This window comes from Phasianus colchicus, chromosome 1, assembly GCF_987193195.1.
Source record: "Phasianus colchicus chromosome 1, bPhaCol1.hap1.1, whole genome shotgun sequence".
Lineage (NCBI taxonomy): Eukaryota > Metazoa > Chordata > Aves > Galliformes > Phasianidae > Phasianus > Phasianus colchicus.
The window spans coordinates 106920948-106944449 of NC_143436.1; the positions used below are offsets into that span (position 1 = coordinate 106920948).

The 23502-nt window shown below is 52.1% G+C and overlaps 1 protein-coding gene across 1 annotated transcript; it reads left to right on the forward strand.

The window, feature by feature from the left end:
- Window positions 1–6963: 6963 nt before the first annotated feature.
- Window positions 6964–8797, forward strand: OLIG2 (oligodendrocyte transcription factor 2). The gene is made up of 2 exons (XM_031612649.2): window positions 6964–7052; window positions 7274–8797. The coding sequence occupies exon 2, from the start codon at window positions 7293–7295 to the stop codon at window positions 8190–8192; it is 900 nt and encodes a 299-aa protein (XP_031468509.1). The 5' UTR covers window positions 6964–7052; window positions 7274–7292; the 3' UTR covers window positions 8193–8797.
- The last annotated feature ends 14705 nt before the right edge of the window (window positions 8798–23502 follow it).

Sequence of the window (23502 nt, forward strand, 5' to 3'; positions counted from 1 at the left end):
CTGGATGCAAGTCTACTGGAACAGGTCAGCACCTGTCCTGTCTAGATGGCCCCTTGCACCTTTGCATGCAGATGGGATGATGCCGCCACTACAGGCTGCCACAAAAGGGCAGGAAGGCTTTGGGGTTTGGCAAGGAGATCCCTCAGCACCTTCTGCCAGAGCCTTGTCCTGTGTGGTTCAGCTGAGGTGCACTAGGCTCCAGCTGACAGGATTGGTGGCTCAGCGGAAGGAGGCTTCATGCAGGAGGAATAGTGCAAAGAGCCCAAGGTAGTAACTTCAGCATGCCGTGCAAAAGATCAAAACCTCTGCCAGAATGTTACCAAAGGCAAGGAATCTCTGCTCTTTATTTTTTCTTTCTGAAAATATATAAAACCCCTGCTAAGTGAGGAATATCTTTCTGTATCTCAGTGGCTTGCGGAAGGGCTGTCTGTGGAGCATCGTGATGGAAAATGCACAGAATCAGAGCCACATTTCTAAAAAGATGTGGCAAACACCAAAAGCAAACCAGGAGAGCTCATCTCCTGGGCACAGAAGGGCTCCTGAAGCATCGAATGAGGCCAAAGGCAGTGGATCTCACAAAATTGGCTGCACAGGGAGGTGGTGGAGTCACCATCTCTGCAGGTGTTCAAGAGCCATGTGGATGTGGCACCGAGGGACATGAGCAGTGGGCATGGGAGGAATAGGCTGACGGTTGGACTGGGTGATTGTAGAAGTCTTTTCCAACCTTCATGATTCTATGATTCTATGAAAATGTTTCTACGCATCATTCTGCAGAGAGATTTCCTCAGGGCTTCAAGGGAGTAGTTTGGAACGAAGTGGCCTCACCTTCGCATAAGTTTCTATGAAGAGTAAATCCTTTCTGGATGGTTTGCATTTTAGCAGGGGGAGAGCAAAAGACCTCAAAAACTTCAGATTCAGAGCATAAATACTTGTACTTCAGATAACCCACATGAATTCTGTGCACTTGAATCGACATTAAAAACGCTTGGTGATCCAACAGCTACACAGAGTTTAACTTTGGGGCTGATGCTGAAGGCACAAGAGCAGCCCGTTCCTAGCTCACACTGTTCTTCTATTTCAGCATCTTACTGGCCCACATCTGGGAGGGTACCTCTCAAATGGATGCAGGAGCCGCACAATGATGCCAACGGTGGGAAATCCAATATGACTGCATTCTCTTTTTGCATTCAGTTTTCCTGCTTCTTCTTAAAAGGGAAAAACACAAAAGCAAAAAGGGTAAAAAAAGACACTTTGAATAACTTTGCTGCTCAAGTGTTTTACATTGGCAGTGGCATAGGGCCAGGCCCTGCACCCACAACTCCCAAGAGGGCAGAGTTCTGTGCATATTCATGAGTAGGACGTGGCCTTTATATGACGCCGTATGAAACTGACAGGCAGACTTGCATGCAAAAAGCAGCAACTTTCTGTTCTTCGCAGTGTTATCAGCACCCCTTCCTTGCAGCAGAAGGGAATCCCCTCAGAGAAAGCCCAGGATCCCCCTACCCCATCTAAGTGCCTCAGGGCTCAACTTCACCCATTAATACAAAAGTTAGAAATCACAGAACCACTAAGGTTGGAAAAGACCTTTAAGATCATTGAGCCTAACTGTCCACCAGGCAGCCGTGAGTGCAGCGAAGTTTGAGAGGATCTATGAGAGACATATGGTCGCTGTACTCCCTAAAAAACCCTAATTGCTGTCTTCAGGTGGCCGCGTGCCCTATCCCTGTAATGAGTAAGATATTGAAAGTCCTGAACTGTTTATGTGACATTTCAATAAATAATGCGGAGATTTCACAGCATTTCCATATTCCTCCTTTAATGTCTGAATGTCTCTGACTTAATCCGAGTTCCTTGGCATTTATTGCTGTTTGTTACACTAACAAGTGAGATTATGAGAATTCTAATGAAGGCTTCCAGTGAAAAACTCTGTGATTAAAATGCCATAATAACAGTTGCATGCATTTATGTGCCTGATTACCATAATCTATTTAGCACAAGTAAACATACAAACAGAAGGAGAAAAGCAAGCACACTGACACTTCAGCTAAAGGAGAATCTAAAATGAGGGAGAAACAATGTAAATATGTAAATGGCTTTGTGTATTCTTTTTATCTTTTTTTCTCATCCTTGCTTCCCCCCCCCCCGTTTGCTAATGAGACATCTATGGCTCCGTGCTGCCGTCCCTCTCTGCCTGGACCAGGGGCGCTTTCGGGCCATCTGCTGAGGCCGCCCTCTCGCACAAAGCCACCGGGCACCCGGGGAGGTGCTCACAGCAACCTTTGACACCACGGCTGCCAGGGAGGGTGCGGGACGGACCCGGGGCTTTGATGCGTTCCTCCGAATGCAGAGTTCAGCTGTTTCTCCGTCAGAGTGAGTCCCAGCGAGAGGAGAGAGGGATGCGGCCCCCTGAAATCATGACAAATGGAGGAAGAATCTTGCCAAGTTTCTGGTGCGGATTTTCCAGGCTGGCAGATGTTGTCACCACGCAAAAGTTTGCTGAGTATCAAAATGGTCGTTCCGCAGAATGTGAACACCTTGGGACGGGGTTCTCGTCCGTTGCCAGATCCCACTGACAGAACTCTGGGGTTTGGTGATACAGGGCATTCCTCTGCTGGCACCATCCCAACTGGGATTTCTGAAAGATCTTTCTTCTGCGCATGGGATGAGGACGGGGCAAAGGAACAACACGGGGGCAGTTTTTGGTCCAGTAAGAGATCACATAGGAAGCCATACCCAAGTTTTCATAGAATCATAGAATCAATCATAGAATAATAGAATTATAGAATCACAGAATCACAGAAGGGTTTGGTTTGGACCTCCAAGCCCATGCCGCCCCAACCCCTGTTGTGGGCAGGGCTGCCCCCCACCAGCTCAGGTTGCCCAGGGCCCCATCCAACCTGGCCTTGAATACCTCCAGGGATGGGGCATGGTGTCCTTCTGATCACTAAAGCTCAGCCAGGATGCCTTCATTTATCAGGAGCTCTACATCAAAACAAAGATGTGAAAAATGGAAAAGAAATGAAGGATAGCATTGGAGTGCCATACACAGGTAAATAGCAAAATGGAAAAAAAAAAAACAAAACAAACAAAAAAAAAACCCTACAGGAACACTGCTCAGGAAACTCAAAATTAGAACTAAACACCACGCTGTGTCATGCTGGAATTTCATGGGAGAAAGAATAAAGGAGTAAAACGTAATTTTCTAGACTAAATCCAGTCCAGACAAGGATGCTTCACTCCTTGCTGAGGAGATGCAACTAGTTGTGCTGATGAAGGAAGGTGAGAACAGAGAGATGTTTCCTTGGCTCTTGACAGCTTAAGAGACAATTTTAGCTTCAATTTGCTCCTCTCATGGGGCCATTTTGCTTCTATGACAGCCCACTTCTGTAGGTTTTGTGCATGAGGAAGAGCATTGAGCCCAGTGGAACCAAACATTTTCCCTCACATCACATCTCCTCTCTAACAGAGAGAATCATCATAGAAACATAGAATCACAGAATGGCCTGGGTTGAAAAGGACCACAATGATCATTGAGTTTCAACCCTCCTGCTATGTGCAGGGTCACCAACCACCAGACCAGGCTGCCCAGAGCCACATCCAGCCTGGCCTTGAATGCCTCCAGGGATGGGGCATCCACAGCCTCCTTGGGCAACCTGTTCCAGTGCGTCACCACCTCTGTGTGAAAAACTTCCTCCTCATATCTAACCTAAACCTCCCCTGTCTCAGTTTAAAACCATTCCCCCTTAGCTCCTAGGCTAAGCTAGAAAAGCTTCCCCAGCCCATAAAAAGGTGGTGCAGAGACACCGCTTTGCTCAGTACAAGCATGAGAAGGTCCTCAGCAGGACCTCAGGCCAAAGCTGGCACTGCTTCTGCCTGGTGTTTCTGCCACCCCTTGGCCAAAAGCAGACAGCATTGCCAATAAGAAGGGAACACGCCAGTAACGCCGAGCATCTGTTAAAGCAAGCAGCTATCACACTGCTTCATAACCTCCAGGAATCGCCTTTTGTTAAGATGATGGCATGCATCTCAAAATGCATTCTTGAAGTTCTTTCTTCAAGCGATGTACTAAATGAAATCAGATTGGATCTTGTCAAAACAAGTAAGTAAATAAATAAATAAAAAGCAGCATTTCGTACTAAGCACAGCAAACGGTGGATAAAATGCTTACACGTGCTACACCTGCACTGAAGAGCTGATCCTGGACAAGGTTCTTCTGACGGTATGTCAAGGTCAGAAAGAGCCAGTCCCCGTTCATGTGGGGCTCAGTGGAGTGGGGCTCGTCCCGTTTGAATGAATAGCAGCGCCTGAGCGGGGCACGGCCGTGCCGAAAGATGAAGGCACACAGAACAGCCCAGGCTGCGGTCAGACGGAGCCGCCTGCTTTTGTGCTGTAGGTGACAGCCCGCTCAGAGTGACAAAACTTCATCAATAAAGGTTTGGGGTTTGTTTCTTTGTTTGTTTGTTTGTTTGTTTCAGCCAGATGAGAATAGACAATGGTTCTTTCTTACGTGTTTCTAATCCTGAAAGTATCACACGCACCAGCTCCGGTATTTCGGAGCCTTCCTTTCGGTGACTTCTGCAAGGATCGGGAGCTTTTCCAGCCGCTGGCTGAATGCGGAGACACGCTGCGTTTTGGCAGAGCACGTGGGGCTGAAACGTGTCCATCGAACGGGTGCGAACAGAAACAAACCCAGCACTGAAAAAAAAAAAGAAAAAAAAAAAGACAAAAGAACTCCAATAGAATAGAGCCAACTATCCCACTCGCTGAGTTTGGGTCCCCTTCTTGGAGACCGCAGGGACTCACAGACATCCCCGGTGATTTCCAACACGAAAGCAACGTGTTGGCTTTTATTAAGCTATCGCTCCATCACGTTCCCTGATTCCTTTCATTCAGGCTTTCGTTGTCTACAGCCACGACTTGAAACAAACAAAACAAAACAAGAAAATCACCCCGCATTCACTGGTAATCAAACAGGAATCGAGTGAGCAGCGCAGCGTTCCGTGCGCCGTCTGAGGGCGGAGATCGGCCCCTCCCTGCAGTCCCTGCCCCTGTCCGTCCGGAGCAGCCCCGGCCCCACCGCTTTCGGATGCGGCCGCCTCGGGTGGGCCCGGCTGTGTTGGAGATCAAAGTTCGCGCAGACCCAGCGCAAATACCGCGCAAAAACCCCACGAGATCTTGAGAAAGGAATGCGGGAAACATCGGGTCCCGTTTGGGATATGGACCACGGCGGGCGGAGGGAGGAGAGATCTAAAGTCTTTGGATGGGTAAGGGTAGTGGGAAGGGGAAGGGGAAAAAGAAAAGAAGGAGAAAAGGAAAAGAAAGGGAAAAAGTAATAGAAGAGGGAAGAATAAGAAGGAAAAAGAGGAGAGGAGAGGAGAGGAGAGGAGAGGAGAGGAGAGGAGAGGAGAGGAGAGGAGAGGAGAGGAGAGGAGAGGAGAGGAGAGGAGAGGAGAGGAGAGGAGAGGAGAGGAGAGGAGAGGAGAGGAGAGGAGAGGAGAGGAGAGGAGAGGAGAGGAGAGGAGAGGAGAGGAGAGGAGAGGAGAGGAAAAAAGAAAAAAGGAGAGGAAAGGAGAGGAAAGGGAAAGGGAAAGGGAAAGGGAAAGGGAAAGGGAAAGGGAAAGGGAAAGGGAAAGGGAAAGGGAAAGGGAAAGGGAAAGGGAAAGGGAAAGGGAAAGGGAAAGGGAAAGGGAAAGGGAAAGGGAAAGGGAAAGGGAAAGGGAAAGGGAAAGGGAAAGGGAAAGGGAAAGGGAAAGGGAAAGGGAAAGGGAAAGGGAAAGGGAAAGGGAAAGGGAAAGGGAAAGGGAAAGGGAAAGGGAAAGGAAAGGAAAGGAAAGGAAAGGAAAGGAAAGGAAAGGAAAGGAAAGGAAAGGAAAGGAAAGGAAAGGAAAGGAAAGGAAAGGAAAGGAAAGGAAAGGAAAGGAAAGGAAAGGAAAGGGAAAAGGAAAAAAATAAAAGGAAAAAATGGGAAAAAAGAGGGAAAAAGAAAAAAAAAAAAAAAAGGAAAGAGGAAGGGAAAAGAAAAGGGAAAGGAAAAGAGGAAAAGAAGATGAAAAAGGTGGTGGGGGGGAATAGAAGGAACAGAGGAATCTGCTCCCCTCCACACCTCCCCAGGGAGCCCGAGAGAGGCCCCAGAGGGCCCGGCCGCCGGGTTCGGGCTTTCCCGGCCGTGAGCCGGCGCTGAGGGCCGCCGGACGCCACAGATCCGACGGAGAGGACGGGCCGGGGCCGGAGGCAAACGGGAGTTGCCGGGCTGAGCTGGGGGCCGCCGGCTTCGCACTCTTCTTCTGCCCGCTCCCGCCGCCCACCTCCACGTCGCCCCGTCCCCGCGGACAGGTGCGGGTGCTCCGCCCGGGGCGCGTCCCGGAGCGGCGGCACACGCCGAAGGGCGGCGGGGGGGCGGCCCGGCTGTCGGCGGGCGGATTTCCCTAATTGACGCGTTACGGATCAGCCTCGCAACCGTTGGAAAACACATTTCCACGCTTCACTTCTTAACGTTTTAAAGACATCTTTAACGGATGGATGGGGCCGGCCGGGCCAGCTGGGAAACACGCGGGTGTCAAAATAATGCAACAAAGGGCCGGGGGGCGCGGGGGGGCGGCCCCGGCGGGAGGAAGCGGCCCCGGGGCGTGCGGCTGCGGGTGCGGAGCCGGGGCTGCGGGGAGGGCGTCCTGCGGGCCCCGCTCCCGGCTCCGGGACAGAGCGACGTGAGCGGTGTGAGGAGGGGTGAGTTGTTCCCCCCCCCCCAACAGCTGTTCCCAGAGCTGTCATTGTTACACGTTACGATGGATCTGACAAAAGTCTCTTCCCAGCCCGCCTTCCCCCCCCCCCCCCACCCCCCCGCGGGGCTCCCCGCCGCCCGCCCGCCCCATCGAGCCGGAGCGGCCCCGGTGACATCAGCCGCCCCCCCCGCCGCCGCCGATTGGCGCAGGCCCCCTCCCGCCCGGTGACATTGTTCCTCCCCGGCGCGGCTATAAAGGCGCCGCCGGAGAGCCGCAAGGTGCGCGCTGCTCGCCCGACACGGCGCGCCGCTGCCCACGGCCGCCCCGAGCACGGTGAGAGCCCGGCGGGACGCAGCGGAGGGAAGCGCGGGGGGCGGGTGGAACGGACGGGGAGGACGGCGAGGGGACGAGACGGGCTGGGAGGCGAAGGGGCGGGACGGGACGGGACCGGACGGGACGGGACGGGACGGGAGGAGACAAGAGGGGACGGGCCGTGGCGAACTTTCCGCGGACGCTGGCTGACTGGGGCCGCCCCCGGTTCTCTCCCGCCGCAGGCAGCCCGCCCGCCGGGCCATGGACTCGGACGCCAGCCTGGTCTCCAGCCGCCCGTCCTCCCCGGAGCCCGATGAGCTCTTCCTCGCGGGCCGGAATAAAGGCGGCGGCGGCGGCGGAGGAGGAGGCGGCGGGAGCTTCACGGGCGGCACCGTGTCCAGCTCGACGCAGAGCGATTCGCCGCCGGAGCTGAGCGCCGAGCTGCGCAGCGCCATGAGCGCCGCGGGGGTGGTGGTGGTGGACAAGCTGGGCTTCAAGTCCTCGTCGTCGTCGGCCTCGTCGGCCTCGTCCGCCTCCTCCAAGAAGGACAAGAAGCAGATGACGGAGCCGGAGCTGCAGCAGCTGCGTCTGAAGATCAACAGCCGCGAGCGCAAGCGGATGCACGACCTCAACATCGCCATGGACGGGCTGCGGGAGGTGATGCCCTACGCGCACGGCCCGTCGGTGCGCAAGCTCTCCAAGATCGCCACGCTGCTGCTGGCCAGAAACTACATCCTGATGCTCACCAACTCGCTGGAGGAGATGAAGCGCCTGGTCAGCGAGATCTACGGCGGCCACCACGCCGCTTTCCACCCCGCCGCCTGCCCCGCCGGCATGGGCGCGCACTCGGCGCCGCTGCCCGCCCACCCGGGCCACCCCGCCTCGCACCCCGCGCACCACCCCATCCTGCCCCCCGCCGCCGTCTCCAGCGCCTCCCTGCCCGGCTCCGGCCTCTCGGCCGTCGGCTCCATCCGCCCCCCGCACGGCCTCCTCAAGTCGCCCTCGGCCGCCGCCGCCGCTCCGGGGCTGGGAGGCGGCTTCCAGCACTGGGGGGGGATGCCGTGCCCCTGCAGCATGTGCCAGGTGGCGGCCCCCCCTCACCACCACGTCTCGGCCATGGGCGGCGCCGCGCTGCCCCGCTTGGCCTCCGACGCCAAGTGAGCCCGTCCCGCAGGGCCGCCCCAGCACCTACGGAGCGCCCCGACGGCGGGGCCGGCCGGGAGGAGCCGCCCGCAGCCCGCGGCCGTCCGCGCGTCTCTCGGCGGCGTCGCCGCCGTCTCTCCCTTCGCTCGGGCCGAGGGGTGAACGCGGCCGGCGGGCTGGAGGAACCCGACGCCGAGGACTTTGGCAGTCCGTCTGCCCGGCCGTCTGTCCGTCCGCGGCCACAGGGGACCGTCCCCACCCCCACCCGCACCCTCCCCGCTCCCGCTCCGTCGGTTTTGTGTCTTTCGGGCTTTGTACATAGACCCCGCGCTGAGCCCCGTCCGAGCGCTGCGCTGTGTCACAGCCCCGCGGCCGCCGCGCTCCCCTCGGTCCGGTCCGATGGGGTTCGGTGGGGGTCGGTTTTTTGATTTCTCCTCTTTTTTAAAGCGTATAACACAATTCGCGTCCCCGCCGCCTCTAACCACGTTGGAAGTCCATAATGCTCTCTGTGTCCGTGTCGCAGTCCCGAGCCCCGGGCTCGGCCCCGCAGTAACACTTTTCTTATCGCCGCCCCCTGCAGAGATTTTATCGTCCGTTTATTTTTGTAAAAAAGAAAAAGGAAAAAAAAAAAAACGAAAAAAAGTTGCTAAATAATATTTATTACTTGTTTGGTTGCGAAAGGAAAAGCGATCCGCTGTTGAGATTTTAAATAAAAAAAAAAAAAAAAAGGAAAAAAAGTATTTTACGTCAATGGCGCTTGGTATTCGTTAAGGTCGGGGCGCGCGGGGGGACGGGAGGGATCGTTCTCTGGCCGAAATCGTTTTTCCTCACTCGTTCCTCGCAGAACGCGGGTGGGAAAGGAGCACCGAATGCCCCCCGGGCACCGAATCGGGGTGCTGTACCCACAGGGTCCGGCCCTCGGCGAGAGCTCGAAGCGCTTCGGGGGAAGAAAACGCGAAACTCCTCCACTCGTCCGCCGTTCTCCCGCTGCGTCCAAACGAAGGCCGGCCCCGCGGAGGACACACGTCCGCTCCCCCGGAGCCCCGAAGGACGGGGTCCCACCCGGTCCGCTCCCCCGGGGCTGCGCGGCCGCTACCTGCGGCGCTCGGCCCAATTAGCGGCGTGCAGGGGGAGCAGGTGAGCGTCGGAGGGAGCATCGTTAGGAGCCGCTCTTTATCTCCGCTGAAAGCAATAATGAGCGCCCCGACAGATGCAACAGTCGGCAGCGGCCGGTAGCCGCTAAATCGTCCACTCCCCCCTCTGCCTTCCGCTCCCCCCCCCCGACGGCTCTGTCCCAGCCCGGAATCCCAACACCAACAGGTGGTCCCTCCCGGGGCTACCTGCAAATAGAATTAGCGGTGCTGCCGGGCTCCCGGCGCGGCCCCCCGTTCGCTTCCCCATATGCTGCTCCGCACGGGGAAGGGCGCCGCAGGGTACGGCCGGGTAGTGTTACGGGGGGAGGGAGGAAGGGTGGGCACGGCCCATATGTTCTGCGAACAGCGGCGGAGGCACCGCACCTCTGCACCTCAGTTCCCCGAGGTGAGGGAGAACGCCTCACGCCTCATCCTTGCAGTCTCCCCACGTTCGAGTCAGGAGCCGGGCGCGGCACAAGTGCTGGGACACGGCAGGGACAAGAACTGCGGGAGCGGCACAGCCCCGAGGTGCCGTGTCCTCGTTGCCCGGGAGTCGGGGCTGCTTTTTGCGCTTCCATGGGGATAGACGGATGTCCCGTGTGCCTCGATGGCCTGCAACCCCCCGACAGCAGCAGTGCGGGGCTCTGCCCCGCTCCCTCACGCAGCGGTGCGGAAGGGGCCGACAACTTCTAGCGGTGCCACCGAACTGAGATGCTGCAAGAGCACAGCGCTCACCCCGGAGCCTTTTGCCCTAAAAGATGGATGTAAATGCAAAATAGCGTTTCCCTTCTTGCATTCATCTCTATTCTTCGGATTGTCTTTAGAAGTTTTGTTCCCCCATTTATCTTCACTTGTTGGAGATGTCTTGACAAACTCCTGAGAATCAATTTCCCATCAGCTTTTCGCCTCCACTCCTTGAACTGGCAGGTCAGATCCCACCATATGCATTAGAAGAGGTTATCGGGACGGGCCACCCCGCTCCTTTGTCCCCGCTGATGCGTGTCCCCGTCCCAGTGTCATGCACACGCAGGGAGCTGAGCTCCTCTCGGGGCAGCCCTCGGCTCCCTGCCCGTCATCAATCACCGCACCCCGCTGCCAAAACCAACACAATCGGCCCGGGCCCGATACGCGGGGTGTTTCCTGCGAGTCAGAAGCGTGCCTTTTACTTTAATGTATTCCCAATGTTGATCCTATTAGCAGGAAAAATCAATCAATCACTGTCACCAACCATCAGCAGACTGCAGATTGATCGCGGCGTCGGGGTTGTTGGAGAATCCCGCAGATGCAGCAGGCATTTGTTAAATGCTATTTTCAGGAAGACGTATACATATATGTATAAGACACATATTTATGCACATCTTTGTCTGCTTAAAAAAAAAAAAAAAAAGAAACACTATTCCTTTTTTTGTGCTGTTATGTTTTTGGTTTTTTTTTTCCTTCAACAAAACCTAGCACAATTTTAGTTGCGTTTAAAAAATCCCTTGTACTGGGAAATTAGTGGGGTTCAGGTAGGGGGGCTTTTTGTTCCAAGTCCTTAAGCATGGCTTGGGGCTGTTCCCAATATGAAGTTTCTCTTCGCATGCCCTCTGCCCCTTTCACAAAGAAGGACCCAGCTCTGCTGCATGGCTCAGGTGAGCTGAGAGTGCAAAGGGGAAACCTCTGGGTCTGTCACATGTAATGATATTGTGGGAAGGAAGGAAGCATTGCCCATCTGATGGGAAAACCCGCACAGGGACAGAGCTTACAGCCCCAGTGTTATTCAGATCCTTCCATGCCATCACCTGGCAGTGGTGGGAAACAGCCCCTGCAGCCATCCTACCATCCCGAGGGGGCTTTTCACTCGCATGTGAAAATGCCAAATGCTGGTGAAGAACAGGGGAGACAAGGCAAGCAAAGGGGACAAGGGGAAAGGCAAACACCCACTCATGGCACGTGTGTCCTGTAGAAGGGAGAACCCCGTGGAGGTGGGCTCTGGGAAGTGAGGTTTGCGTGGAACACCACAGTAAGCACAGTGCTAAGGTTTCATTTCTACTTTCCAGTCCATGGGGAAAGAACACTTAGCAGCTTGGTTAACAAACTGCCCCTAATCCCGACCGTGCAAAATGGTCCTTCGGAAAAACGAAAGGATGCTCACAGAAATCCTCTCGGTCACACTGAGTCTGTTAGTAAATGAACTTCTAATGCGTTGAAAACATATTCATTATAATGTATAAAGAGGCAATTTTCATTTTGTTTGTGTTCTTAAGAGTGTGACAGCGTCTTGTTTGCAACTGCCCCTGGGTATAAGCTATCATTGTGTGACTTAATTAGATATTCTACATGCTAGTGTGAGGGACATATGTCTATTCACTGTAACAAACATCGAGAGTCTGCCACATGCTTTAATGTTTCTGCTATGTTGAAATAAAGGCAGAGCAAGTGCAAGCTCTCCCAAGGACCTGTGGCCCCAAACAGCTTGAACACAACCCGCCGGCATTCACCGATTGGTTACAGTTTATTAACAGCCCATAAACTTCTCATCTGCTCCTGGGCGCTTGGTAGGGTTGTCACCTGCAACTGCCAAGAGCGGCACAATTGCTGCAGACGTGCGGCCGCGCTGCTCGGAGCCCGGCTTTGATGGCTCTCTCCTCCCAGTTCTGGAGGCGCTGACTTTTCACGGGATGCAAGGTTGTGTGAAGGTGACCCAAAATTAAAAAAAAATAATAAAAATAAAAAATTAGAAAGCTTGATAAGGAAAGATGGGAGAGAGCAGGTTTTCCATCATCAGGAGATCCGCAGGTGCCAGTCCTGCAGGAAAATTAGCCCTTGATTTCACAAACAGCTCACAGACGGATCTACACAGGAGCTCCCCAGCAGTGCCATGGAGCTGCCCAGCACTGTGTCTGTCTCCAAGTGCCTCTGCAGATCCACTTTCTGTGGCTCCTTTTTGTTCCCACCCTCCTAAGCAGGATGGGTGAGGACAGGCATGCTACCCCCCCCCAGCACACCGGTAACTGAATGTGGGGAAACCAGGTATGGTAATGGTGGGATTTCATGATGTGTTTACCCATCCACAGTCCAGATGCAACACCTACCATTGGGAGAAACAAGCCCCACATGCGCGGCTTTCTTGGAAATGTGTGTTCATGTCACCTCAGGACTGACAGGCAGTGAAATGGGGAGAAAACTCTGCTGGCAGCAACCATCCTGAAAACATCACATTTGTTCAAAGGAGTCTGTGGAAGGACTTGGAGTATTACTGTTACATCTAGCTTCTCGCATCTCTGAGTTATTTTAAAGAGGAGAAAGCACTCTGAACATTTTTGATGAAATATAGGTCTCCCTACATACACACCTTCCCTAGCAGGAAGTTCTTTCCCTAGCAGGGGGTGCAGAAACTTCTAAGGTCCCAGTTGAGGACACATATTTTATCATGGAATCATTTGAATTGGAAGAGATCCTTAAAGCCATCTGGTCCACTCCCCCTGCAATAAGCAGGGACACTCACAGCTCCATCAGGTGCTCAAAGCTCCATCCAGCCTGACCTTGAGTGTCTGCAGGGATGCAGCATCCACCACCTCTCTGGGCAACCTGTTCCACTGCCTCATCACCTTTATTGTAAAAACTTCATCCTCATATCCAGCCTAAATCTCCCCTCTTTTAGTTTGAAACTATTTCCTCCTATCACAACAGATCCTGCTAAAGAGTCTGTCCCCTTCTTTCTCATCTTTTCTCTCTTTTGTGGAGGCAGGACCCATGGGCACTTCCACACTGGGACAGGTGCTGCTGCAATGCCTGGAGGACACAGGGTTTCATCACCCAGACTTCGCCACCCATGTCCTCCCTTTTGCCTCTGTCGGGTGGAATGGTCTGGTGGCAGGAACTCACTGGGCTCCTCAGCCTGGCCAGTTACAAAGCTTTTCTCCTCGTCTTCCATCACAAGTTTCCAGCGGTGACCCTGGGGCTAGGCTGCTGCAAATAGCTGCCCTTGGGTGCACGTGTGCCAGCGCGAAAAGGCAGCTGATGAAAAGTTGGAGGCTTTTCATTTGTGGTTTTGTTCTCTGCTCACACACACACACACTCACACGCACACCCAGAATGCCTAATTCTCCAGACACCTCCATCAAAAGGCCCAAACACACTTCTTCCAGGTTTGCTGCCGAAGAAAACAAAACCGGTCTGTTTGTCCTCACAAAGGCCTGCGTGAGCTAATCCCCGCCGCCTCCTGTCCCGGGACCGTCCTGCTGGCTGAGCATCCCCTGAGCAACAGGGCGGCAATTCATCCCGATGAGAGGGCCGCAGCCCTGCGCGGGGCGGCCCGCCACTGCTCTGTATGCAGGGGGAGGCCTCTGCCAGGCCGTCCCGCTATTGTTTGCCATGCGCCTCAACCATCTGGAATAAGAGAGCGGCCAACGCGCCCGCGTTGCTCCAACCAGCGCCCGGCTGAGGTTTTGCTACCTATTTTCTGAGGCTCAGGCGCCCGGCTCGCTCCCTCACACCGCTGCCCCAAGGCAGCCGTGGAGGGCCTGTGCATCAAATGACTGTGGATGGCCCCATGCGGCACCTCAGCAACTCAGACAGCCAAATCCTCGCTAACGAAGTGCCTCCCAGCTATGCCTGCCTTCAGGCAGCCAAATCAGTGTGGAAAATGCTGCCAAGGCCGGCTGCTTCAGGACGAGTCCCAGGAGGGACCTGGCAGCACACAAAGGGGTCTCGGGCCCCCTGCCCACAGACACCAGCCCATGGCAGTATGGCTGGTGATGGTCCCTCTGGGTTAAGGGCAAAGGCTGTGAGACACAGGGCATCAGGGATTCAGCAGTGCCAAAGCATGGCCAGGCCCTCACTCATCCCAACTGAGGTCCAGTAGGCCCTTTTTGCACTTTCTTGCATTCAGAGGCATCTTGGATTTCCAAGGGCACCCAAGGGAGCCCAGCACTGGCCTCCATTTTGACCTGTGGATCCCTACATGGTTGCTCTGAAATCCTACCGCCAACGCCTGTGAGTCAGACAGAGCTGGCATTCCCTTCCATTGGCACCTTCTGGTCCGGGGATTGTATCCCTCACCCCTCCCTTTCCTTTCCCTCCATCCTGGGGATTTTGCTTCCTAGACAAAGGCACAGAAAGCCAGCCAGGTGAGGCAGGAACAGTGCCCTTCTGTGCGGCCCAGAGTGGCTTTGTCCCCAACTTGTGCAGGTGCTCGCAGTGCTGGGCACCAGCCCGCCGCCTCCGTCACCCTCTGGCCCCCTATAATTAACCATTCATCCCTTTCTCAGCCTGGAGAATGGCAGCCTGGCGAGGGCCACCCCGTCCCAGCCGGTTTGTTCTCTCCCAGCCCCTCTCTTCCGGCCGCTTTCTGCACCTTCAATGGGGAAGGAGTGCAACCGGATGGCTGGATCCAGCGCAGGGAAATGACTTCAGAGCCACTTTTGTTTCTCCCCTCGTTTCTGTGCCCGCTCTTGGCCGTGTGTCACCGTGAAAGGATTTGGGACATCCAACAGGCGGAGCAGCCCCAGCCAGAAATGCTCACCGCTTTTGGGGCCAGCAGAGATGCAGTGCGGGACTGCCAACTTTCTACGACAAAGCTGACCATGACATCGGGCATTGTGCGGTAAATTAGCCACAGACTTCCAAGCAAATTGTCCTTTTTTAGAGCAGCAGTGTAAGCCTCTATAGCGCTTGGCTTCGGCTGCTGACTCAAGAGAGGCTCCGGGAATATCTCCCTTGTGAGAGAGCCAAGGCTTTGGGTGGGTTTCACACAGCAGCACGTGTGATTTCACAGCTCACTACAAGCGCTCGGTTCTGTGAAAGAGCAGATATTATTTTGCATGCATCTTCTGGCATGTAATGCAAGGAGCGTTACAGCGAGCATTTAATCGCTTACAAAGGGAAAAAATAAAAGCTCTCATTTTTGTTTTCTCATTTATTGTCAGGGAGGCAGAGCTGCGGGTAGCTGCGCATTTAGCGCTGAGGCACCTTGTGTTAACAGAGCATAACCATGGCTGGGTGACATACACAGGCTTCTGTGGTGAGGCAGTGGCACAGGCTGCCCAGGGAGGTGGTGCAGTCACCGTCCCTGGAGGTGTTCAGGAGCCGTGTGGATGTGGCACTGAGGGACGTGGACAGCGGGCATGATGGGGGTGGGCTGATGGTTGGACTGGGTGATCTTAGAGCTCTTTTCCAACCTTAGTGATTCTGTGATTGTATGATTCTATTCAATCCTTTTCTCACATTTTTCACTGCCCCCCCTCCCCATCCCCGGAGGCACAGGGGCGGGGGCACTGTCAGAGCAGCAAGGATTCTCTGCCCTTCCCTCCCGCCTCGCAGGGTGGCCCATTCAGCCAACCACCAAAACGCCTCTTCTGGCTGTCACCAAGAAGGTGACTCCAAAACAATGGCCCGGGCCGGCCTGCAGCAGGCCTGCCAAGGCTGTTCCGAGAGCAGGGGCTGCGTGCCATGCCTGTGAGCGTGCCAGCAGGCGTGAGGGCCCGAGCGGGGAGCCGCCGGTGGTTCCCAGCCTGCCGTGCCCCTCAGCGGCGCGCTTCCCGCAGCCACGCCGGCCGCTGCCGAAACGCCGCAGCCAATAGGAGCTCGCTCCCCGCCGCGCCTGCGCTCCCATTGGTCAGCGCTGGAGCAAGGCGGGCGCGCCGGGTTTAAAGGGCCCGCAGCTCGCATCTGTCTGGCGTGAGGTTATGGGTTGCCGGGGGGGGGAAGTCGCCGACATCCACACCTCACCACAGCCTCATTTTGGGGAGCTGCGCAGAGTCTCCCCCGAGTCAAAGGAAACTATCAAAAGAGGTAGCTAAAGAGCGTGTGGGCAATGTTTTGGATGCGCTGATTCCGAGTGAGGAATTGGAAATCACTGGGAAGTTTCACTCAGAAGAAATTGTTCTGCCCCACAGCATGTGTGTGTGTGATCCCATTTAAAAATGGGAGGTATTTTCTGCGGAAAACTGCTGGCAGAGTATCTTCTGCATGTACCTATTCTTTTGGATGGGCACTGCTGCAGGTAGTCTAAAAAGTGTTATCTTTTCCTTGGCAAAGCTAAGCACGGCAGAGAATTGATTGCATGGTTTCAGCCTGCACTTGGAGACAGCTCTGTTGCCTGCATAGCAGAACTGCCTCTACATCATGACACAAGGAACCATCATGTGCAGACTTTGTGCTGACTGCTGCAGTAAACAATCTTTCTGATATCCTCAGCTGGCCTATTGTGAAGACATAGGGCAAGACTTTGTGCTCAGCGCAGCAGATTCAGAGAAGCCAAGTGAGCTTTCAGTCACCATGGTGCCTCCAGTTGATGTACTACAGGCTCATGTGGGCCAGCCCATAGTGAGGAAGGATGGATGGCATAGCCACTGGGTCAGGACAAGATCTTATAGCCAGCCCATTGTACAGAGTGTGCCTTGCATGTGGGTTAGGAGATGTGTCCCAGAAATACTGCTGCACTACACTGCAGATTTTCTCGTTGCTCACGTGAAGGCAGCCATGACTTTCTTTCACTCTCTGTCTCACTTCTTTCATCTTAGATCTGCTACATGGCTCAGATCAACACCTCAAAAACTTTGTAGGGCAAGTTAAGAGGATATAAATTAAAACAGTCAACACAATAAAAACCAACCACAGTGAGGATATGTTGTAAACTACTGCAATGTTTCAAAATCTGAGGAACTTGTGGCAGGCACTCAATCCAATAATGTGTATTTACAGTCCTTGCTCAGTGCCCAAGGAAGGTATTATAACATTGCAAACAGCAGGGATTACTAAAACACTGTTTATGTGTGGTTTTCACTATATTGGTCTATTTCTTCCATGGTAGAAAAGCATAAGGGCCTGTTTAAAAGAGGAAAATAGGGAAAGGAAGGGAAGGGAAGGGAAGGGAAGGGAAGGGAAGGGAAGGGAAGGGAAGGGAAGGGAAGGGAAGGGAAGGGAAGGGAAGGGAAGGGAAGGGAAGGGAAGGGAAGGGAAGGGAAGGGAAGGGAAGGGAAGGGAAGGGAAGGGAAGGGGAAATAAATAGAGTCAACACATTTTAAAACCACTGATACTTGTCTTTGGGAAGCTGGAAGTCTGTTTCAATTGCCGTCCCCACAGGAATCCATGCAGTTTTTTACATTTCTGGCAAAATAGTGACAGTCTGAGGCTCCTTGAGCCTAATTCAGTGATTACAAATTAGGGCCATCTTCTGGGAAGGAAAAAGAACCAGCTCTCTGAATTAAATTTACTTAAAATACTTATATATCCATGCAGGCTTCCTGCTTCAAGCAAACTGAAGACATGTCCCAGATACTTGGTCTTTTTCCAGAGAGATTTCACAACTGACATTTGTAAGATCAATGAAACAATACTGTGGTAATAACACAACTGATCCTGCTGCAGTAATGAAATTGTAAGTAGAAAGACAGCAGGCAGAAGATCTCCAGCTTTCACTTGAAACAAAATATTCAGCCTTATTTAGCCCGTTTTTTCATGTCAGGTTTTTGAGAGGAAAAGTAGCTCCACTTGTCAATCAGCTAACTTGCAGCACTAATAGATTCTGGTGTTTAGGGGGTCAGCACAGAATTTAATTTAACAACTTACAATACGCCCACATGCCCAGAAAATGTGGACAGCTTGATAGGGTTCACTGAGCCAAAGAAGTAAGACCAAAACAGTGCATTAATGTATAGGGGAAGAATAGTTGCAATCAGTTCCCTTGTGAATTGGACAGAGAACTTGGAGATGAAGCAATTATCAGCCATCGGGGATTAATAGTAAAGTGTGAATGCCAAGCTGTATATGTTAGGGGCAGAATATGTTGCCTATAGAAAACAACAAAGAACGTTTCTTACTATTAAGTGAGATTAAACGTAATGGCCTGATTTAATCACAAAGGCAGAATTAAATTCAGATGGCAACTTCAAAGTGGACACATGCACAGAGCCTACTGCATACATTTACATATAGCTGGCATAGCTTGGCTTGCATCACAATGGGATAAAGTTTCTTTGGCCACTTAAACAATTTTCTATTCTTTCTTTTTGTTAACATTCACTGTATTTATCCCTAAATTGCTTTTGGTTAATAAGATGGAGCTAAGAGTTATATTTATTCATGGAAGCTCTACTTTTTAATTCTTTCAAGTTAAAAAAAAAAAAAAAAAGACAACAACAACAACAACAAAAAACCCATTGCAAAGGGTCAACAAGAACAGAAAGGCTGCAACCAGACAGCAACAGAAAGCAGCCGTCCTGACCTACCGGTTTGTGTCTGTCCACAGAGGTGTCACTCATGGCAGGTCCAAGAGTGACACCTGATGCTGCACTCACTGTCCCTTCCTCCCTGTGAGCCCATCCTAACAGTACAGAGTCCAGCTCTGTCCCAAAACCAGTTAGAGAGCTCACAGTGCTGTGCTCACTTGCTACCTATGCTTGGAGCCTCCATCTCTTGAAGGCAGACCATAGTGTTATAGAGACATTTGAGTTGGAAGGGACCTTTAAAGCTCATCTGGTCCAACTCTCCAACAATGAATGTTAAGAATGTAATGGAAAAAAACTCTCCCATCAGTACACACTTTCACTTCATACCTCAGTCCGGTCCCAGCTGGATTCCAAGTTCATATCGGGCAAAGCAGAGCTGCTTCAGATCCCAGTAGTACTAGTGACATGGATGGGCAAAAACCCATTAGTCCTGCTCAAGCCCAGCTTTGCCCCCTAGCTTATCAGGAGGGCTACAGCAGGGAAGCCTGAGGCAAGCATCAGACTCCCTGAGATGCTACAGCTCACTTGGTGCCTGATTTCTGCTAGCATCAGATTTGCCATGTGTTCATGCAGGAGATCAAGGCACAGGCTGTCTCCTCTCCAGGCACCCACGGCCCAGCACAGCTGCCAGCCTCAATGCTGCCGGGATGGGAACCTCTGTTCCAAAGGAGGTGAGATGTTTCAGACTGCTTGTTGCTTACAGAGAAACAGCTTTCCCTCCTTGCTCCCTTAACCTTGGCAGGCTGATGGCTTTAATGACGCAGCCCAAATCCTCTCACATCAAACAGAGGAAGGCCAATTTCCCAGAACAAAAGCGTGAAGTACTCGTGTGACAGGTCACTAAACATGAGCATCTCCTGCTTGGGTTGAGAGCATTGAAGAGGGATCCTGCTAAGCAGTACAGAATACGGGACAAGGTCTTAACCTCCGCCTGCGCCTTCGGACACTGGGATCGGCACATAAAGCATCTCAAGTGCCGGAGGGGGATGCTGAAAGCAAGAGGTGTCGGTGAGGGGCTTGGGCACGTTTCTCAGGCAACTGCAGGGGGAATGTCACAGCTATAGCAACTGGCTCTCCAGCAGCCTGAAGGGCGGCGGGGCCATTGGCAGCACAGCCATTGTGGCCCCAAGTGAAAGGTCAGGCCATTCCATTTTTCACTGGTCAGCTGTAAATTTCCTGGTAGCATCAACCGTGATTTATATTTTGTTGTAATTTATACCTACGCCGGTACCTGCCCTCTCACTGATGGCTTGGAAATGTGCAGTTAATTGCACTACTGTCATACGGTGCTGGCCCACTGTAGCTGTGTCAGTCCCTCACTGTGTAGCCATCAGGGCTCCTTCCCATACATCATCTTCCTCCAGATGATAGTGAAGGCTGGAGAGTCATCACACCTGCTTTTAACTGTTCAAAAATCGACTGTTTTGTCCCAGGTCTTTCAACCTTTTCTCATAAGGGAGATGCTTCAGGCTCATCATCATCTTTGTGGCTCTCCACCGGACTCTTTCCAGAAGTCCCCTGTTTTTCTTGAACTGGGGGGCCCAGAACTGGACACAGTTTTCCAGATGTGTCCTCACTAGGACAGAGTAGAGGGAGAGGATCACCTCCCCTTACCTGCTGGCCACGCTCTTTTTGATGCACACTAAGATACCATTGGCCTTCTTGACCACAAGGGCACAAAACCTGACAGGCATCTTCATTTCTCCCCCAGTAATATGAACAAGATGCTGCTTTGATGAGTCGGAGAGTTCTGGCAAGGACTGGTACTATCACAGCTTCTAGGACACAGAAGACAGGTAGAAAATAGTTTCTAAAACACACTTTAACTGCCAAAATTGAGGTTTTCTCTCTTTTAAACCAAAAATAGATATTCTGCCAGCTCATTAAATATTTCCACTGGTTCAGTGAGCTCTGGATCAAGTTCATAATCATGCAAACTGTAATGGTACTGAAACAGGAGATATTTAATTTTCCCTAGAGGTTCTGCTATATGATGGATGAGTTTTATTTATCACTGTCAAACATGCAAGTATGCCTTTAAATTATCCCAAGAACATGAATATGCAGCAGAGAGAAGGGCTCTGGAATACGGAATATATGGATGTGATCAAAGAAGAACAACGGCACTCAGAAGTTTAAAAGGGATATTTTAGATATTTTAGCCTTCATTAAAAAATCGCCTTCAAATTATTTGAAAAACATGATGAATACTCATGAAACTCAAAAGATTGAGAGCATGGCGTTCAAGAGACACTGTACAATATATCTGTATATCCGTATCAATGATTTCTTCTAATTTTTTGGCCCACAGTCTCCTCTTTCATGTTCGGAAATTTGGGATTACAAATTTGCTGTTTCAAAGGGGACCAATTATTTTTAAAATAGTGATGCATCAAGTCCCACTTCTATATTACACTTTATCCTGGAGACAGTGATTGTCAACACAAGTGGAGAGCAATGATGAGTGAAGTGAGTGGTGCTCTTTAGGAAGGGACAACAGAAGTGGGGTTTGGTCTGGTGCCTCTCCAGTCTCATTCTCAGCTGTGCTTTTTGTCCTCCCATTTCATCACTGCAGCTAAATCTTACCCCTTCCTTGGAGCCACTTATCTTATTAAACCACAGCCCGCCTGCTTCCAGGACTACACATCTTTCTGAAACTGCCTGGCCAAGAGCCTTCTCTCTGTCCTCCCTCTGCTGGATCTCTGTGACTGCTGGCAGCAAACCAAATCCTTTCTGTAGGCTCTGTGAAGGCACTCCTGGCCCAAGGATTCAGCACCTCCTGATGGCGGGGACCCCGGAGGCACCATCCATGCCCCTCCATTATCCAGGGTGGAGATTTTCCATGGCAAGCAGCAATGGCAGCAATGAGGAATTGGGGACCAGTTCCTCATGCTGCTGCCTAAATGTTTTACCTCTGCCCGTGCGGGAGGATGGGTGATCACCACCTCCTGTCACCGATGGCCCAGCCGTGCCCTCCCATCTGCTCACGGTGACAGGAGGCCAACGCCTTTTTCATGATGAAGAAAAGGCAAATACAGTGTCAGATAAATGCAAAACAAAACAGAAAAATCCAACAGAAGAAAAGAAAAAAAAAAAAGCGCACACACACACTAGTTTTTAATGACTGCATCATTAAGCAGCGCGAATCTCCATTTCATGCATGTTCATTAATCCGCGGCCGCGCTCACTTCCCCATATGGCTTTGTTTCTGTAAATACAGTCCGAGGGAGGCAGGAGGGGGCCAGGGAGCTGGCAGGGGGGGTCGAGGTCTTGATGATTTCATATCATAATGGGTTATTCCTGGTGCCTCGCCAGAGCCGTCAACCCGAACCATCTGGGTTTGGGGAGGTTCTGCGCTTCCCAGGGCTTGGCTCCATATGCGCGGCACGGCGGGCGTCCCTGCCCTCTCCCGGCCTGCTGTGAATCACGCTGATTGTTATTCAGGTGGGATGGCCCGGTCATGAACTGCACTAATCAAAAAACAAACTGCACCAAAACACTGCGGCTCACACACTGGCTTGGGCCTCCCCCTGACCTCTGCTAACCAGCCGCCTCCCATGGATGTAATGCAGGTTGTTCTTCTGGATTTTTGCACCTTCCACAGTTACCAGACATCTGTGTAAATCCCCACCCCCTCGTGTTGGGCATCAGGGTCAGTAATGTTCAACAATTCAACGTGGGAAGTCTTCCTGAGGAAGTACCAGGCCATAAATTTAGCCCAACAAGAGCCACCTATCAAGCCGGGCCTTGTTAAGAAGCTTCCCAGATATTAATCACCATAAAGGCTGCGGGCCCTGTGCCGCCGTGTGGAAAGAATGGAATAGTTGGAGGTGCAGGAAAGGTTTTTCATTCCTTGCCCCGTAATACGCTGTTGTTTTGTGTTCGTAACAGATTTGCGTCTGGACAGCCACCATCCCTTCACTTCAACCTCACAAAAATGCAAAAAGCCAGCTCTGCTCACAGGAAAGCTCCCACTGCAATTCCCTGTAGTGTAATTAAGTAAAAAAAAAAGTGTCCACTTGCACCCTAAAGTCAGTTTTATTGTCATGGGTTGCCTCAGCACCTAGGGCCTGTGTGATTGTGGCCGTCCATCCGCAGCGGTGTCTCACCCTCATGATTATGGTCTGACCCAGGAGAGCCAATCCCAGCACTTGCTGTATGTGTTCAAATCTCAAAAAAAGTCAAAAAAGGGTAAAAACACCTCCCTCACAAGAGATCTCACTGCCTTAGGAACTTAACTTCCAACAGCTGGCTTCATTTCTTCTTAAACGACAAGGGATGAGGACTGGAAGAATCCATGAAAAATATAACGAAGCACTTAACGGTTTGGGGACCTGATTTGCTCTGACTACTTTTATTATTTAAAAAATTCCTGGTTTGCTTTGAGGACAAGATGGCTGCTCAGAAGCACACAGACTCCTGCCTGCTATCTACCACTGAACAAAAGAGGTGATTGGAGTAGGAGACCATAAGGCAGCATGCAAGCAAAACACGGTGTTTATCTGAAAAAGAAACAATGCAAGCCTAACTCTCTTCCAAATAAAGTCATGGTCCTTGAAAGGCCCACATGTGTGCACTGTTTGTGTGGGGCGAACAGCCGGCTCATTGATTTCGAAGGCAGTAGGCACGCCGTGCAAAGTCAAATCAGCCTCCGACCTTTGCCAAACTGTAACCTAAAATGAATTTATGCTCTTTTAATGGAGACAAAGACAGAAGGGGAGAACATAACTCAGGAAGACAGTTCTGTTCCTTAGTCCCCCTTCTCAACTAAGAGCAACTTTTTTCCCTTGGAGCCCATAATGAAAACTCAGGCCCCTGAAGCACTTGTGGTGAGAGCCTCATCCCTTTCCTTGGACAGAGAACAGCTGGCTGGGCAGAGTGCATCCTGCCAGCTTAAGAAGAAGATGCTCTGATGCTTGTGGAGCAGATCAGTCTCTGAAGCAAAACAACTTCATAGAATCACAGAACAGTAGAATATGATGA

Excerpts from the sequence above, each read along its gene's own strand:
- OLIG2 (XM_031612649.2), top strand. The coding sequence starts at position 7,293 with ATGGACTCGGACGCCAGCCTGGTCTCCAGCCGCCCGTCCTCCCCGGAG.